The 18,700-nt window shown below is 36.0% G+C and overlaps 1 protein-coding gene across 1 annotated transcript; it reads right to left on the reverse strand.

Annotated features, from left to right (window-relative positions):
• Nucleotides 1–4,765: 4,765 nt before the first annotated feature.
• LOC112644088 (dynactin associated protein) lies at nucleotides 4,766–10,896 on the reverse strand. The gene is made up of 3 exons (XM_025422219.3): nucleotides 10,510–10,896; nucleotides 7,888–7,968; nucleotides 4,766–7,102 (listed from the first exon to the last, which is right to left on the reverse strand). The coding sequence occupies exons 1-3, from the start codon at nucleotides 10,561–10,563 to the stop codon at nucleotides 6,773–6,775; spliced, it is 465 nt and encodes a 154-aa protein (XP_025278004.1). The 5' UTR covers nucleotides 10,564–10,896; the 3' UTR covers nucleotides 4,766–6,772.
• Between the last annotated feature and the right edge of the window lie 7,804 nt (nucleotides 10,897–18,700).

The raw sequence follows: 18,700 nt of genomic DNA on the forward strand, positions 1-18,700 counted from the left end.
CTTGGCAAGTTGTAGGTTTCTAGGAAGTTGTCCATTTCTCCTAGGTTATCCAATTTGTTGACACAGAACTGTTCACTATAACCTCTTCTGATCTTTCTAGATCTGTGGTATCAGTTGTAATGTCTCCTCTTCCACTTCTAATGATATTTGACTCTTCTTTTTTATTAGCTTGTCTAAAGCTTTCTCAATTTTATTTTTTTCCCAAATAATCAGTTCTTAGTTTCATTCATCTTTTCTATTATTTTACTGGTCGTTTTTAAAAATAGCTTTACTTAGGCATAACTGGCATACAACAAATTGCACGTATTTGAGTCATATGATTTAGTAAGTTTTAACCCTTGAAAACACCATCAAGATAATGAACATGCCCATCACCCTCAACATTTTCCTTATGCTCCTTTGTAATTTATTTGCCCGAAATGTCCTCACTCCAATTCTTGTCCTTAGGCAACCAATGGTCTGTCTTCTGTAACTATCAATTAGCTTAAATTTTTCAGAATTTTCTATTAATGAAATCATACAGTATGTACTCTTTCATTTGCCCACTTTCAGCATAACTACCTTGAGATTTATCATGTGGCATGTATCAATGGTTGATTCATTTTCATTGTAGAGGGACATTTCAGCTCTGATCTTATTTACTTCCTTCTGCTAATTTTGGGTTTAGTTCTTTTTGTATTTCCTTGAGGTATAAAGTTAGAAAACAAAGATTTCAAATAAACAACCTAATGTTATTACTATAAACTTCCCTCTTAGAAAGTCTGCAGAACCCCATAGGTTTTCATATGTTGTGTTTCTATCTTGTTTTAAGATATTTTTCTTTTATTTCCCTTTTGAGTTCTTCTTTGACCCATTGTTTGTTCAGTAGTGTGCTGTTTAGTTTCCCCATGCTTGTAAATTTTTCAGCTTTCCTCCAGTTATTGACTTCTAGTTTCATATCATTGTGGTCAGAAAAGATACTTGCTATAATACCCCTAGGGCCTGTATTTGTTTTACTATCATTTTTGTCTCTAAGAAGCCTCTTGGTTAGCCCCCCAATCCCTGGTCTTCCCCTCTTAACCAAGGCATATGAAGGTTTTAATATCTGTGCTAGCTGGGGACTAAAAGACTTCCAGTAACCCAATGAACAAACAAACCAAAAAAAAAGCTTGTAATTCTCCTGCCATTATAGGGGTTGGGAAGACTTGTATTTTATAAGTGCCTGCCTCAGGCATTACCTTTGTCTTACCCAACCACTTGGCGCCCAGGCACATTACTGACTGACCTCACCCTTGGATCTATGGGTAATTACCTTCTATCCTCCTGACTTTAAGTATGCTTATAATGAGGGAGCCGCTTGAGATAGGGAGGGTAAATCATTACAAGTGAACGTAACATCATCTATATAATGATAAAGCACCATCTCCTCTAAAAATATCAATATCCATTTTTCCAAATCTCTGGCTATCATTCTAGGACAAATTGTAGGAATATAGAGATACCCTTGGGGCAATGTCTAAAAGGTTCACGGTCTCCCATTCCACATGAAAGTAGATTGGTTTTGGGATTCCAGTTCTAACAGAATGCTGCTATAAAGGGCATTAGATAGGTCCAGTACACAATAATAGGTCTTAATGTATGCCGTGATTTTTTTCTAACAAAAGACTATACCAGGCACCATAACATGGATGGTCAGAGTAACTTTAATGAGTTCCCTATAAGCTATTGTCATTCACCAGGTCCCATTAGATTTCTTTATATCCCCAACTAGACTATTGAATGGGCTTTGACCAGACCTACTCGAACCTTTTCTAAATTCTCTAATGGTGGCAGTAATTTCCTTATGCCTCTCGGGTAGTTTATACTGTTTTATGCTTATTACTTTCAAGGGAATGGCAGCTGTATAGGTTCCTATGCATGACTCATGATGACAGGTTTCACTATTCCAGTATACAGCCTGAATTCATCTGTCCTTGTAGCTAGATCCAGATCTATAAAACCCCTCGACCCAAAATATACTCAGGAATGGGGGGAAATATGCACCAGGAAACAGCAGGGAGGAAGCCTACCCGTCTGTAGATAGACTAAATTGACCTTGATAATTTATCCCCCATAACCATTTACAGCTTCATTTTCTCCCCCAAATTTTGAGAGGTTTCCATAATAAGTATGTATCCAACTCCAGTATCTATCAAGCCAGTACAGTCTGCCTGCCAGTGGGAGACCAATAAACAGTCAGTTCAACATGGGTTCCCCCCCCACACTGCCCTCCTACACACACTAGAGATCAACATTGGCCTAACTCCTAGTCTCTAGGGGTAAGGGGATCCACCCCTGAAATTCCTCCATTAGTAGAGGAGCATTTGGCAATGCACCTGGCTTTTTTGAGCCTTCCTTCAAATGAGCAAACTACTTTGCCTGATTTAGTGCCTTCCATAAGTTTAGCAAGATCAAATTGGGTTGTCTATATTTTCTCTCTGGGTCCCAGATAATATTAGCTATTGCCACAATTGTTTAAGACACTTTGATGGGTCCCCTTTCTGCCATTTTATTGTTGGCAGGATCCTTTGTTTCTCCTGTTTTTCAACCTGTCTCCGTCATAATAGGATTCTTTCAGCTTCACCTAAATCAGCAACCATAGCAGCCACTGTAGCAAAGGGCTAATTAGCCACACCCGTCAAGGACAGATGCTAAATCCCCTAACATGCTCCAGGGCTGACTGTAAGATAAGAGCTTTCCTACCAGAGGAAAATAGTTCTTCTCCTGGGCCTCCAAAACGCTGGGTATAAATGGCATGTTTCATTCCTAGTTCACATATAATTTCTTGCAGTTCTCCCATAGAGGCCTAGCGTAACAGGTAGGGGAGGGGAGCATCCTCTTCACTAGGCCAGATTATCTTAATGGTAGCCTTTATCCAATCAATCAAATTAGCTAAGCACCTCGAAACTCACCCATGCCTGCAGCATCTAATCCTTGTCACAAGGCAGACTGAGCAATGACAGAGACCATTTTTAACATCTCAAACCCATTTAACATAATATCATCTCCCCCCAGTATTCCATAGTCCTAACACCCAAGCAGCCACCCCGTCTTGGCCCTTCCACTTAAAGCAGCCGGTTAGCTCCAATAACCCAGCAGCAGAATATTCCCTCATAATCATTCTCTCACTAGTGGGAACCTTTCCACCATCCCCAGGCTCACAAGTGGCCTGGGTCTTTGAATCAAAGGGTATGCCTAGTACATCTTTCCCCTCCTCTGTGATAATGCTATCCAACAAGACATTATCCCCAGGATCACATGCTTTACGGTCTCAATTCTCTTAAGATATAACAGCTCTCACTTTAGTGTGTGAAAGTCCGTGCCCATGCATTTTGCCATCTTACATGCTATAATTTCTAAGCGTTCCTCTGGCCGTTGGGTTCTTTAGGACATAATGTTCACATTAGAGGAACATGAGCTCCTATGTCCTTTTCTAAAGACACACTTCCCTGGTTTGTTCCAGTTCTCTCCTTTTTAGTAACTGCTTTTCTGTGGTGCCTCATATGCACAGATCAACCACCAAGCTACTGCCACAATAGCTTGGTTATTTCCCCCTCTCTATTTTCTTTCCCAGCCGTTTTGGGTAAGGTACCTAACAATCCCTTGGGCTTGGGTGGTGAGGGATGCATCCCTATATTCTTGCAGTGCAAGAAAGTTTTTTTTTGAAAGGCTCCAAAAACCTGGCGAGTCCCTCCACATGGAGGTGGCTGGCCAATCTGGGATTTCTCCCACAAACAAGAGGCTTTCCCCTTTGCCCATACTTGTTTTCCATCTCCTGGCTGGCTTGCCAATTGACAGAAGGTAAAGAAGAGTCAGTAAACCAAAGAGAAGGCACTTTGAGACTGAAAAATGAAGCCTCTCTCTGCCATTTAGTTTTATTCAGGGTAACTTACTGGCAGTGGGAATCCCACAGGGGACGACCCGCAGCAGTCACAGTTATTCTCCACCTGGCCCAGACCTTAATCTCCCAGCTTTTATAGAGCAAGCAGTATGGTGCAGCCACAGGGTAATTACCTAAAGTGGCACCATCTGTATGCACCAGAGGACCTCTACTAGTTCCCTAAAGTGGAGCCTTCTGCGTGCCACCTTAGGGAAGCTCAAGATCAGAACTAGCCTTCCCACATTTGGGTGAGGGTATACCTTAATCTCCTCTGGGCATGGAACACGTAGAAGAGGTCACTGTTCAGGCAGTGAACAGGATGGAGGAGAGTCAAGATAGAGTCAATGTTATCAGCTAGAGTTTCAAAGTTCAAAAGCTTCTGAAACTGCCCATTATCAGAGTGAATCACATATCATCATGGAGCTGGACCACCTATTACGGTGGATTTTCAGTATAGATATATAAGCTTTGAGGGGAACAAAACGCCCAATAGGACATTTTCCCATAAAGCCTCTAAAGAAGTTAATTACACTCTTATTTGTTTTTGAAAATTTAACATGTAATGCTAAGTTACTTTGCACTTAAGAATAAATGATAGACTCGCAAAAGGGTATGTAGCAGGTGTTTTAAATAGAGGAGCTTCCTGACTAAAATATATTACTATCGATCAAGTACAGTGAGTGAATAAAATTTTGGAACAATAAATATTAGCACTTATATATGGTTTTAATATTTGCTGAATAAATCTTTAAAACTGGATGATTACTTATTTATTAACTATGCACATTTAGTATTTTCACAATACTTTGTAAAATTTTTGTTTCAAGTGATGTATTTTAACTTGTGAAGATATTTTCCACAACTCTGTTTACTATTTTAATATTTTATTAAACCATAAAAATCTAAAGGAAAAAAAAGAACCCAAGAGCTCATTCATATCTCTGTTTTACAAAGCTCCAAAACCTGATGATCTCAGATAATTTAATTACAATATCCTCCAACCCAATATCTAATGTAGGAAGTTAATTGCTAAGATTCTTCTTAAACATAAAGAAGTTATCCTTCCCATGTTACCATACCCCATTCTGTAAGATCTATAAAAGTGAAAGAAGCTAACAACAGCTCTTATTACAACATCTAGTTACTTAGCTTGGCTTCTAGAAAACTATTTTTTAAATTTTATTAGAAGTAAGTTTATTTTCAGTCCTTTTTAAAAATCTTTTCTTTTACTTTCATATCACAAAACAAAGTTTCAATCACATTAAGAAGTACATTTGAACCTAGTGAATTTAGTCTTTCTTCTTCATAAGCACTTAAATAAAAAATACAATAAAATGAATTGGTTTAAAATCATACAGGGGAAAATGCATGCACATTTACTCCCTTGTGTTTATTAACCTTATCTAGAGCTTTATGACATTTCTTTTCTAAAATGTATATAATAACTCTCATCATTCTTAAATTGTATTATCAAATATTTGTGGTATAAAATTAATATTTAGAGACTCAAATGTGTACATCTCTTGGTATCTGAGAAATAATACTAACTGTCCATATATAACAATTTTGTAAGGAATGACCATATTTCTGATCTTATGGACACTAGATACTCAGTAAGGCCTCAAAGTCTATGCTAATTTACATGGCCTCTTATTGACTGCAACAAATCAACTAGAATTATATAGAACACAAAGTCTTTTGCTTTAGGAAAAGAAAAAAATGCTTTCAGAACCTCTGAAAATGTGTGTTCAAAAGATAATCAGAAGTTGGACGATGGATACCAAGGCTTTAGTGTCCTCTCACAGGGCTGAGTCCTTGGGTAGGAAGCCTGTTTGTCTGAGACAGTCTTCCATTTTTGTAGTTTGAAGATTCGGGGGTGTAATGGATAGGTTCATTTAACTCTGAATGTCTTTCCCAGAATGAATGTGTACGCTTTTAGTAAATATTAAACACTCAATATAAATGACATTGAACAAGTCTTGTGTTATGCAGCAAACTGCAAGCAAAATCATAGTACAAAATACAAAACAATTTTAAGGTTCAAATTTTATAAGTAGTAGTTTATGGTATTTTAGATATTGAGCAAAATATCAAATATGGAAAATAATATTGACAATATCAGTGAAAAATGCATATATATAAAATATATCATTTGCTACATCTGAAGTGTTTCTAAGCGTGCTTTTGATTTTAAATGTTAAATCCCCTTCACCTTTCAATTTTCTATTTTAATTATCTCTACCTAAGTCCAAATTTTCACCCTTTTCCAACTCTTAGTTTGTCTCCAAAATCTTCCTTGACTTTCCTTTCTAACCTCACTGATCTCTTTTCTGAATTTCCCAACAAGAGAAATGCATCTGCAATAACCAATAGGTATTTTAAGACTCTTTCTCATTAACTACTATAATTGAAGATTTCCTTCCCCCTACTGGAAAACAAATGCTGAAAATAGTGAAGCATATGAGACTGTAAAATAAGCAATAACTAGAGGGTAAATCCTGGCTTAAGAGCCAACAGGCAGGGAACAAAGCAGAGGGGGATCCACCTGGCAGCCTCTACCTCAGCTGAAACCCCCATTGTGAAGAGAAAGGTGGTTATATAGGAGGGATGCAAAGAAAGCTCTGGGCCCCTGCCTGAATGGATCAATCAGAATCAGTTGAAAAAAAATTTTCCTAATCATTTGAACATTGGAGGAACCAAAAACTGAGTGATTACCATGTGGGAATATAGCAAATGAGCAGAGCAAGAGGAGAAGCTCTCATGAAGCCAAACTGCTTTGGAAGCTCTTGGACAGGAAGAGAGGACACCCGGACATGCCTCCTTCAAGGCTAGGGTGTTGATCCAGCTTGAGGAGAGCTAGGGGCTCAAAAAATGTCATTTTTCCTCTTCAATGATAACTTCATGGTCCAATGTTGTTGGTTTAGTTGTGTCCACGGAGGACGGAGACACCTTGGCAGAGGAGCTTTGTTTAGCCACAGTGGTAGGAGATCCAGGCAGGGTTGATGAGGCAGGAGATGGGGGAGAACCAGGGATGCAGGTGACATGATTTGACTTTCCATCTGCGTGAATGATGATAGTGGTACTGTTGGTGGGCCTGCCAAAGTGGACAAAATATAAGACCAGAACAACAAGAGTTGTGGCAATTAGACAGGCCAAGAGACACACCAGAAATGTTTTCCAGAGTGACCACGGTTTTGTTGTAACCTGCAATGAATTATGAAAAGTTAATATTTCAGCAAATGACACAGTAGTGATTTAGGTAACTGATTTCAATTAGAATGAGGCTAACCTTTTCCCTTACTCCAAAAGCTATAAAGTACAGCTTTCTTTCATTCTTTCCCCCTCTCCCTCTCCTTCACACACACACACACACACACACACACACACACACACACACTTTGTCCACAAGTCCATGAGGACAAAATGTTCCCTCTGAGTTACCCCTTTGTACTAAAGCAATAAAGCATCATCTCAAACGCAAACAGATTGCCTCTGGGATATATCACTGTTAGTTATTATCAGCTAATAACGTTGCAATATAAATTACCTAATTAGTCCTCATGGCTAGGAAAACTGATAAAAACACATATCAAAACACTTAGATTGGTTATCTTTGAGTGATAGAAAATTACAGGTGTTCTTTTGCTCATTGTTATCTCCTATTTTCCATTACCTATTAAAATTTCAGAATTAGAAAAATATTTTTAAAATACATTTTTATCTCATACATAAGAGGACTTTCATTGAGCTCAGAAAGACATTAAAATGCAAAACTTATTAGCTCTCGTTTGGGGTATGGTCATCAAGGAATAGAATGAAGGCCTGACAAACTGTTGGGGACTATGAGTCCCAGGTGTCACACACACACGGCAGCACTGGAGATGTGTAGAGTAGACAAAGGACAGTGAAAGGTTAAAGGACACAAGAGCCCCACAGATTTCCACAGGACTGCTAAAGACTCCCCACCATCCCCAGTCCCCAAATCTTACCCACTGTGGATGGAGGGTCGCACCAGGCAATCTACAACCACAGTGAGTTCCTTCATTCAAACAGTATGGATTTCTGGGCAACTGCAAAGAAAGAATTTTTAAATAAATTAAAAAAACAAGGCTTATTGTTAAAAATGAAAGTTTATTTTATCTGGGAACATAAATGAAGCACAAATAAATGATGTGACTCCAACATGTATTAAATGAAGAACCAACCAAGTTCTAGGAGAATTTGAAACTCTAATGAATGGTTTTAATGATATGAATTGTAACATAGATTTTTCACATCAAATGATCAATGAAGAAAAATAAAGTGATTGATTCAATAGATGCCCAAGGATCATTTTAACAGATTTAGCATTCAGTCTTGACAAAAGTAGACAAACAATGCAAATCTCAAAGAACTACAAATAAAATAGTAATTCCCAAATGTGATAAGGAATGTTTACCTCAAAACAGGCACATTCCTTTAAAGTCAGAAGAAGTGAAGAATGTCTCCTGCCACCAGTATTAGGTAATGTTTTTCTAGAAGTTCTCATCAATATGTATGAATAATGGAAATGTGAAGATAAAATTAACATTCTTTCTATTTGATATGACTGTCTGCAAACAGAGTCCCAAATAATCAACCATACAATCTCTCAAAAGTAATAAGAACTCATTAAATTGGCTGATTATAAAAATTTGAAAAATATATGTAGCAGCACTTGTTGTGTATGTACACGCATGTGCGCATGTATTAGCAACTACTAATTGTAGTAATAAAGCAATATAAAATGGTTAAACATGTCAAATGCTATAGGACTTATATAAAGAAAACCATAAAACTTTACTGAGGAACAAGAAGACAACTTGGATAAATGTCCTCTTATAAAAAGCTTCAGCAGTATAAACTCTCAATTTTCTGAATTTTAATATCTTTATGGGATTTTTGGAGGGAAAACTTGGGTAAATTGTCAAAAATTTACATGGCAAAATAAAGCAATCAAAAGAATAAAATTAGATTGGATGGGAGAGGAGACAGGAAGCAAAATATTAGCAGTCATTTTTTTTTTTCTGAGAGGGATCATGGGTGATTTTTTCTTTTATCTTTGTTATTGTCTGTATTTTCCAAATGCTCTAAAATGAGCAAATAAATTCATCTAGTATTTGTATATATAAAAAAAAAAACTTCTACCCATTATTTTGGGAGAATGTAAGAAGTTATATAAACTGTCAGATTACCAAAAAAAAGGGGGGGGCGGGGGAGGGAAGAAATTCAAACATTCCTTTTCATGGTCTCAGAAGTCCATTTTACTATTTGGTTTTGATTATCGCTTTTTTGTTTGTTTGTTTGTTTTGGAGTTTTGGTTTTTTTTTTTTTTTTTAGCAAGATTACCTAATTATTTGACTTAAAGGAATAATTTGCCTAGATTTTGGCAGGTGGAGAAACTACCATAACTCAAATTTAATATATAATGAAAAGAAGAAGGAAATAAAATGATGTATTATACATGATATTAATGTCATTGTGTAACTTCCCTGAAATATGAGACATCCTATAAATTAAGCTTATGTTGGTCTACTGTTGAATCCTGAAACTGACATAAATACAAGCTTCAAGTGGCAAAATAACTCTTTTATCAAATCCTATCTTTGTGTTTATTTCTTCTGATTTGTCTCTTGGTTCTACAACCTCGGGTTGGCTTAAGGTTCATTTTTCCTTATTATGAATATAGTAGTAGTCAAGTGTTCGGAAAAGTAGTTTCTTTTTTTAAGTAGTTTCTTATAATGACATTATATATGAGAAATCTGGTTCTGACTCTGCCACTAGCTAAATGGACCCTTAGTGTTTCAATTCCCTCATATGTAAAATGAAGAGATTTGTTAGAATGATGAATGAGACCCCATATATGTTCTAAGAAATATGATTTTTATATTATTAGAGTAATGCATTTTTACCGTAAGTCTCCCCATGAGACATTTTCCATAAATTACTACTTTAAATATATACAAGTAGGTCAATGAGAATAAATACTTTCATTGGATCAAAATATATAATAATTTTAATAATAATACAAATAAGCAATATAAAATAAACATAAATAATAATAATAAATAATGTTAACGTGCTACCAGCAACATTTCAAATAATTTATTAAAAATTTTGTCTACAGGGATCCTGGGTGGCGCAGCGGTTTGGCGCCTGCCTTTGGCCCAGGGCGCGATCCTGGAGACCCCGGATCGAGTCTCATGTCGGGCTCCTGGTGCATGGAGCCTGCTTCTCCCTCTGCCTATGTCTCTGCCTCTCTCTCTCTCTCTGTGTGTGACTATCATAAATAAAATAAATAAATAAATAAAAATTTTGTCTACAAGTAGCCCTTATACAAATGTCAAAATTCAGGCAAAATATCAAAATTTAGGCAAGTCTAACGCACAATTCCCAAATGAAATGAAAACACTATCTGGCTTATTAAATAACCCCTGAACACTTTTGATTATTGGTAATGACATCTTGGATTCCATTCATCCTGAAATAGCAAAATCAGAAGAATGCAACCTAACTTTCTTGAAGTGTTAAACGTTAAACTTTGAAGGCAAGAGTATGAGACAGGAAAGCAACTAAAAGGCATAGGTACTCACCAGCTGTACTGCACTTTGTTCAACATCCTCAACATGATGCCGTTCGCCGTGCATTCTGTGGGGGCTGATATCTCAAGTGCAACTCCAGAGATGTCTATACTCACTTGGTGGATAAGAAGTTGGAAAATCCTGGGTTTTTGTCAAATTAATAACTGTATTTATTCAATCTGGATTATGTAAAGCAATAGTCATCTATTATCCGAAGAAAAATTTCCAAATTCAACCCCAAAGTACACGATTTATGCTTGCTGAGGAAAAATAAATAGAAAAATTTGCTCCCTTCAAAAAAACAACATGCAGAAAATTATCTCAGCTGTAAAAATGACTCCAGGATTCTGAGCAGATATGAACCCTTGTCCTCCTTATTTCACGTAATTCATGTAAATCACTGAAACTTGATTTCTCATGGGTTAGGAATTTAGTTTTTGTTTCTAAAAAAACCCACAAAGCCACTCCTTGATTATGAACGTTGCAGAACATTCTGTGGCGAGGCAGAAGGATTATGGTAATGACTGATTTCAAAACTTTCCAGAAATAAATCAATATTGAGATTATGGGGTCATGATTGATTTTAGGTGAATGGTGAATAAAATCTATGGTGCTATTGACATCAGTGGCTATGCTGAGATGGACAACCATCGCTAAAATGATTTCAGCTAAAAATAAAGAGTAGCAAATAAGTCACTTCATTAGTTCTTGATTATCCACAAGAATCAAGGATTCTGCGGGAATCAAGGATTATCCACAGTAAATATGGTCTGCTTCTCTGTAAATTTGTGTTGCTTTTGGCTATGTAATGTCATCCTTCTCATGAACCCCAATCTTTTTTGATGAGCGGGAACTAGAAAAGTAACAACGTCTTTGGCACTTTTCCACTTTTCTCAAGGAAACATTCACATGATACAACATGCAAAATTGAGGTGGTGTTTTCTATCCATCTGAAAATGAATGCTCCTTGGCCCTTTAACAATGTGGCATGCAGTATGGAATGGAGAAAAAATGACTTTAAAAATCCGTTTTAGTCGTGCATTTCCTATAAGCCAACAACTCCTGGCAGTGTTAATGACATGAATTTCCAAAATTTTAAGATGCTTACACACATCCTATTTCAAAAGTAGACATGTCTTCTTATTGTAAGTATATTCATGAAAAAAAATGTCTGTAACTGATTCCAAACCTCTGGACTTCTCACTAAGCAAGTATTAAATGACTTATAATTAAATTCATTTTACATTTGTTTTGTATAAGTAACTGTTTCATAGTTTTGTATGTCAGCAAAAAATATTCAGAAAACTAAAAACTTAAAGAGCTATTTAAAGAACATTTCAAGTACCTAGAAATAAATCTACTAATAGAGGTATACTGCTTTTAAATGGAAAAGAATTATGAAATTTAAATGAATAAATCATTAATGAAGTTCTAAATAAATATACTCCTGGCAGCAGTATACATTGGTAAGACAACTTGAAAAACATTTGATATTATCTAGTAAATTTGAAGATATTCATATGCTGTATGATCTAGCAGTTCCACTCCCATTACGTGGGGAAACACACACACACACACACACACACACACACACAAATGTTTATAGTAGCATTATTTTATCAATTTTTTAAAAATATCCCAAATTCACATCAACAGCAGAATAGATAAGTTAATTGTGATATATTTATACAATAAAATACTTTCACCAATGAAAGTGAATGAACTATTGCTAGACACATAAAATCTACGATTCTTATAAATATAATGTAGTGAGAAAAATAACAGAGACATTAAATTAAATTTTATTATTTAGAGACTCATTCATAAGTGATAAAGCCATTTTTTAAAAAGCAAGCAAATTATTAACATAAAACTCATAATAGTGGTTACCTCTCGGGGGAAGGAGAAAAGCAGAATTGGGGCTGGATTCAACGTGGAGGGATTTTAGAAGTGCTAAAAGTGTTCTATTTTTGACCTGAGTGTAATAACATGGGTGTTCATCTTATAAATAGCCACCACACATGAAAATCTATATATAAGGTAAAAGTAAGTACTTACTAAGATATATTGGCGAGCTCTAATAAAATTCATACTATGTGTCATTTCAGCTAAAAATAAAAATCAATAAAAATATTGATTTAAAAATATTTTTTAAATTTTTTTTATTACCTTCTCTTTCTTCTGTGTTCATAGTGATTCTCTGACAAGTAAGGTGGAAGGTCCATTTTGGCTAGGCCTCATGCACTGAAATTTCCCCATTGCTATGAAACACCTAGTAGGGAAATGTAGAATTTTGAGAAAGTTATCTAGAAGCTCAGTAGAATATGAAAGAAAATTGATAGACCAAAATGAAAGAAGTTAAAACACCCTAAAATAAACGAAGTTTTGGGATGCCTGGGTGACTCAGCGGTTGAGCATCTGCCTTGGGCTCAGGGTGTGGTCCCAGGTTTGGGGATGGAGTCCCACATTGGGCTCCCTGGGGGAAGCCCACTTCTCCCTCTGCCTGGGTCTCTGCTTCTCTCTGTGTGTCTCTCATGAATAAATAAATAAATAAAATCTTTTTAAAAAATGAAGTGTTATGGTACATATATTATAGGTATATACTAAAATATATATGTACTAGGTATATGTCTATAAGTATAGGTATTTCTTTTGTACTTCTGACTGATGGCACAGTGAGAAGTAAACCATAAAATAAGCTAGTTTCTGTACCTGTGGCCTGATTAAAAAAAAAAAAAAATCAGTTGCTTTTAAGGTACTCAGAGTTGAGATTTGTGCCCTCTTTTGACTCCAGCCAAATGGCTTCTAATCCTAGGGTTTGGTTCCTCACTTCATGAAAGGTGCCCAGGACACTGAACTTTGGTGCCTCCCAGCAAGCAACAAGGTCACAGCTGGGGCACTATATTCTTTGTGTTGATCATTGTGCACCGATGAGCTCATGAGCATCCTCTGCTTTGCTCGTTTGCTGATTCTGTAAGTATGTTAATTATTATCAATCCTCATACTTGAAACTGAACCTTCAGTTTTATGGTCTGGTCTAAGTTTTCATGACCTAAGCCATTTTGTTCTGTCTTTTAAGTTTGATCTCCACCTTGACCATCAAAGATTGAAATATGACTCACTAGAGAAATGAGCAAGAGCATGGGGCTGTTCCCTTTTCCCCGCTACTGAAAGCCATGATCACGAAGCATTAGAGCATAGCAGCCAACCTGCACCTGGATTTCTGCTGACACTTCTTGGGCTTATTTGTCTTGATCCGCGAAGGAAAAAGGAGAGGCAATTGTTCAGAATCCTTAGAAGAACTAAGAGATTATTTCTGGGTTCTGTTGCAAATATCTCCAAAATGAAAAGTTTATTCATATGTCAATGCTAATTGACATTTGTGCTTTATCTCGGCTCTGAAGATCAGATAGAAATCAAAAGAAAAGAAGATCATTTTTTCATTCTCTCCATTGCTATGGAACCCCTAGTAGGGAAATGTAGAAATTTTGAGAAAGTTATCTAGAAGCTCAGTTGAGTATGAAAGAAAATTGATAGACCAAAATAAAAGAAGTTAAAATATCCTAAAATAAATGAAGTTTTATGGTACATACATTATAGGTATATACTAAAATATACATGTACTATGTATATGTATCTAAACATACATATTTCTTTTGTACTTCAGTTTTAAAACAATGTTCTATGACTATTTGAAAAAAAAGAAGAAAAAAAACAAGCATACACACAGATTAGATTCATCCTTCCATTATAAATCCATTACCTTTGGTCTCCATTACTCACTGCCTTCAATTTACTGTCTTGCTTCTCTTATTTTTTTTATTAGGTTATGAAAACATCTGACTTCATATACTTTTTTCCGAATTAGAAAACTAATATAAATGGACTTTGAAGAGAATTCAGAAAATTAGAAAATAATTGTTTATCCACTATTGAAATGTGATGGATTCCATATAGACTTTTTTTCATTGCATGTCTAAAGATATTTATTCCCTTTTGTTTGGTTTTGTGTGTTTTATCGGTCACATAAAAGTCCATTACATGAAAGGAAGAGTTTACTCAACCACACTTCCATTGCTCAAGTATTCAGATTTTATTCTCTTACTAATTCAATATGATACTCAATTTTAAAAGATATTTTTTCAAAATCTGTCATTGTTTTTTTAAGTTGCAACCTAAAGGTGGAATTAATTAGATCGGAACTCAACAAATTGTCCAAGAAAATTTTACCAGATTACACTGTCACTAACAACGTCACAAGATGGGGGCACCTGGGTGGTTCAGTCAGTTAAGCAACCAACTCCTGATTTCAGTTCAGGTCATGATCTCAGGGTCCGGGATCAGGTCCCACACTGAGCTCCGTGCTCAGCAGGGACTCTGCTTGAGATTTCTCTCCCTCTCCCTCTGCCTCTGCCCCTGCTTGAACTCTCTCTCTCTCTCAAGTAAATAAAATCTTAAAAAAAAAAATCACAAGACAGCCCTACTCGCTAAATTACTACATTCTTCTTGCTTGACCATTTCCTCAGTCTTGGCTAATCAGGTCAAAAGAAAAAAGTGTGTGTGTATGTGTTTGTGTTGACATTTCCTTTGGTTCATAAGTCTAAAATCAAAAATACTAATAACCATTTCCATATTATTCAGTATTCATACTTATAAAGCATTAATATTTATATTTACATGTGTTTGTTCATATTTATGTTTATTTATATTCATGTTTCAGGCAGTTCAACTATTGTGGTTCAGTACTCCTTTTTCTAGTGAACATTATACGTATCAAGATACCAATGACTTTTTCACCCCATGTTTTGCAAATATTTTTCCAGCAGTTTACTTTTCCTACTTTTTTTTAAAGAATGATTTCTTTGAAAAGGCACAAACACTCATTGTCATCTGTCTTACAGAATGTGGTCAAGCTGTGTTTTTTATATCACAGTTCTATAAGAATCCTCAGAGACTTGCCAGACTGGTATCAGAAGCAAAAACTGCTGTATTACTCCTGGAAAATTGTTCTTTTTCATCTTTTAAACTTGTCTGTAGGTGTCCTATTTTCCTTTATCCCTATCTTTGTAAATGTACTTATAGCCATTGTGGAATGAAACAGAGAACAAATAAAGGAAGAAAAGGAGAAAATACTTAAAGTTATGAAAAATCAAAGTAGACATATAGTCAAAGGAACCCAAATATATAGACACTGTGTTTTCTCCTCAGTGGAATTACAACATTAACTTATTACAGATTTATTACTGAATAATAATTAGGAGCTTCAATTTTCAAAGCTCTGAAGTGTAAATGGTAAGTACTTGAAGAGGATATTCTTTTTAAATGTCATGTCCACAGACTCCTAAGCTCTTCCTTTTACTACCATGTTTTTACAAACAACTACTTCAGCACAGTTAAGGCTTTGTCACAATATTTAGACTTTTGGATATTTGGACTGCTTGCTTTCATTCGAAGGTAGACACAATGAAAATGTCTTTGTAGGCTTTGTCCCAATTTGCCTTTTCCCAAACAGGGAAAGTCTGTTGCTTGTAATGTTCATAAACACCTAATCTAGGCATACCTAAGCACTGTGTCTTCTGATATTACGATTTCCTTTTTTCCTTTTGTTAATAATTCTGATTCGAGTCTCAAAAAAAAGAAAAAGAAAAAGAATGATTTCTTTGACTTACAAAAGTTTTTAAAATGGGGAGGCTAAGCTAATTGTGTCTGATTTTAATATTTTGATTTCAACAAGTATTCTTCAGTATATTTAAAGTCAATTTTCCCCAAATATTTAACCAGTTTTCCCAGAACATTTATTGTACAATATTTCATTCCCTTCTAATTTATGATACATGAATTTTTCCATTGTAGATGACTTTACTCAAGCTCTTATAAGTGATTTAACCTAATTATAAACAAATTTATTTAATCAAAAGCTCCAGACAAAGGTTCGTTGGACATTCTGGCTACCAGATACAGGGCATAAGTATTTTGACAAATATGACTCGAACATCCAAACTTTTACCTTTTATTTGAACTTTAGGAAATTGATCTACATACATTATAGCTTAGAGGTGTGTTAATAATTGGTTACATATTGAGGTGACATCCTGCTCTCTCTGTTCCAACATTTTCCTGATTGTCAACAACTAGTATGGACACTTGATATTGGACAGGTGTCCATTCTTTTAACATCATCCTTTTCTAAAAACATTCCCTCCCTTCAATTATCTTCCATATTTCTGCATTTTTTAAAGATTTATTTATTTATTTGAGAGAGAGAGAGAGAGAAGAGTGTGTGTGCACAAGCAGGGGGAGGGACAAAGGAAGAAGGAGAGAGAGAATCCTCAAGTAGACTCCATGCTGAGTGCAGAGCTGGATGCGGGGCTCAATCCCAGGACCCTGAAATCATGACCTGAACCAAAACCAAGAATCAGATGCCACCTAGCTGCCCCTGTATTTCTGCACTTTAACCCTGTGACCCTTAATTCTCTCTCTGCAGATATTATAATCCCATATTAGTCCTGCCAAAAGACTGAGCACAACCAACCTATTGTAATTAAATATATTGTAATATCGGTTCCAACAGGCCTTTTATTTTATTTATTTATTTATTTATTTATTTATTTATTTTAGATTTTATTTATTTATTAATGAGAGACAGAGAGAGAGAGAGAGAGAGGCAGAGACACAGGCAGAGGGAGAAGCAGGCTCCATGCAGGACTCGATTCCGGGTCTTCAGGATCAGGCCCTGGGCTGAAGGTGGCGCTAAACTGCTGAGCCACCGGGGCTGCCCCCAGGCCTATGTTTTAAAATGAATTTCCTGAATGGTTAGTACCCAACTGCACAATTTATAAGAACTAAATCAATACTGGGTGACTAATTGACAAGTTACTATTTTATGGTTACAAAGCTCTATAAATAGGTATTTTATAATTACTACAGTCTTTCTTTTGTTTGTGAATATATGGCACCCAACAGACTTGAAGGTCATGAGTTGAATCAGTGCACGCAAGTATTGGGTATTACTTTTCTAGTTTGAGAATTTTATTCATGCTGCACAATGTTGAACTCTAACGAAGATTTCCAAGTTCCCATTTGGATTATCTTTTTTTTTTAAGATTTTATTTCTTTATTTTAGAGAGACAGAGAGAGAGAGCAGAAGGAGAGGGACAAACAGACTCTGCACCAAGTATAGAGTCTGATGCAGGACTTGATCTGAAGACACTGAGATCATGACCTGGGCTGAAACAAAGAGTTGGTCACTCAACTCACTGAGCCACCCAGGCGCCCCATATTTTGATTATCTTGATAGAAACTTTCAATCCTGTCTTCTCTTGTATAGCTATACATTAGTATATCCTTCTTTTTGTTCTGATCAGCAGCAAACAGAGGCTAAAATCCCTATGAAAACGGATCCTAGGACTTTTGTGTCTGTTGTTCAAACAGCAACTACCTCCTAAAACCATCCCTTCCAGAGTGATTCAAGAAGCCCATTTGGACACAGTGGCATAAGTTGGGAGAGGCAGAAGAGTAATTACATTTGTTAACATTATGAGGTTTTTCCAGACATTTGTCAAAAAAATATATTTAACGGTAAAGAATGACAATATAGACACTTACCTATATATCTACTGCCCATCATAATCAGTCAAAATCATGAATACTATTGAAGTCCCATTATAAATTTCCCAGGTAATATTCCCTCCCCCTAGCAATAACCAACATCCTAAATTATCTGTTTGTCATCCTCTTGTTTTTCTTTATAGTTAGACTCCACATCTATATAACTCTAGAAACATAAGTGGTAAAGCTACAAACTGTATGCTCTGGACTTGCATTTATTTATTTTTATTTATTAAAATTTTGTTAAGATAAACAATGCTGTTATGAACATCTCATCCTTGCTTCCTGGCACTTGTCTTGGAGTAGAGTTGTTATGTTACAAGGTAAGCACAATTTAAATTTACTGGAAGATGCCAAGATATTCTCCTAAGTGTTTGTACTATTCTGTATTCCTACAAGCAGAAAGTGCCCATTTTTCTAGATCATTGTCAATGCTTGGATTTTCAGACTTTAAAAAATATTTTCCAGGAGTGCATAGGTGGCTCAGTCTGTTAAGCATCTGATTTCAACCCAGGGTCCTGGGGTCAAGCTCTGCATCAGGCTCCCTGCTTACTGGGGAGCCTGCTTCTCCCTCTCCCTTTGTTCTCTCTCTCTC

The sequence above is a fragment of the Canis lupus genome, chromosome 1, assembly GCF_003254725.2.
Source record: "Canis lupus dingo isolate Sandy chromosome 1, ASM325472v2, whole genome shotgun sequence".
NCBI classification, from domain to species: Eukaryota; Metazoa; Chordata; class Mammalia; order Carnivora; family Canidae; genus Canis; species Canis lupus.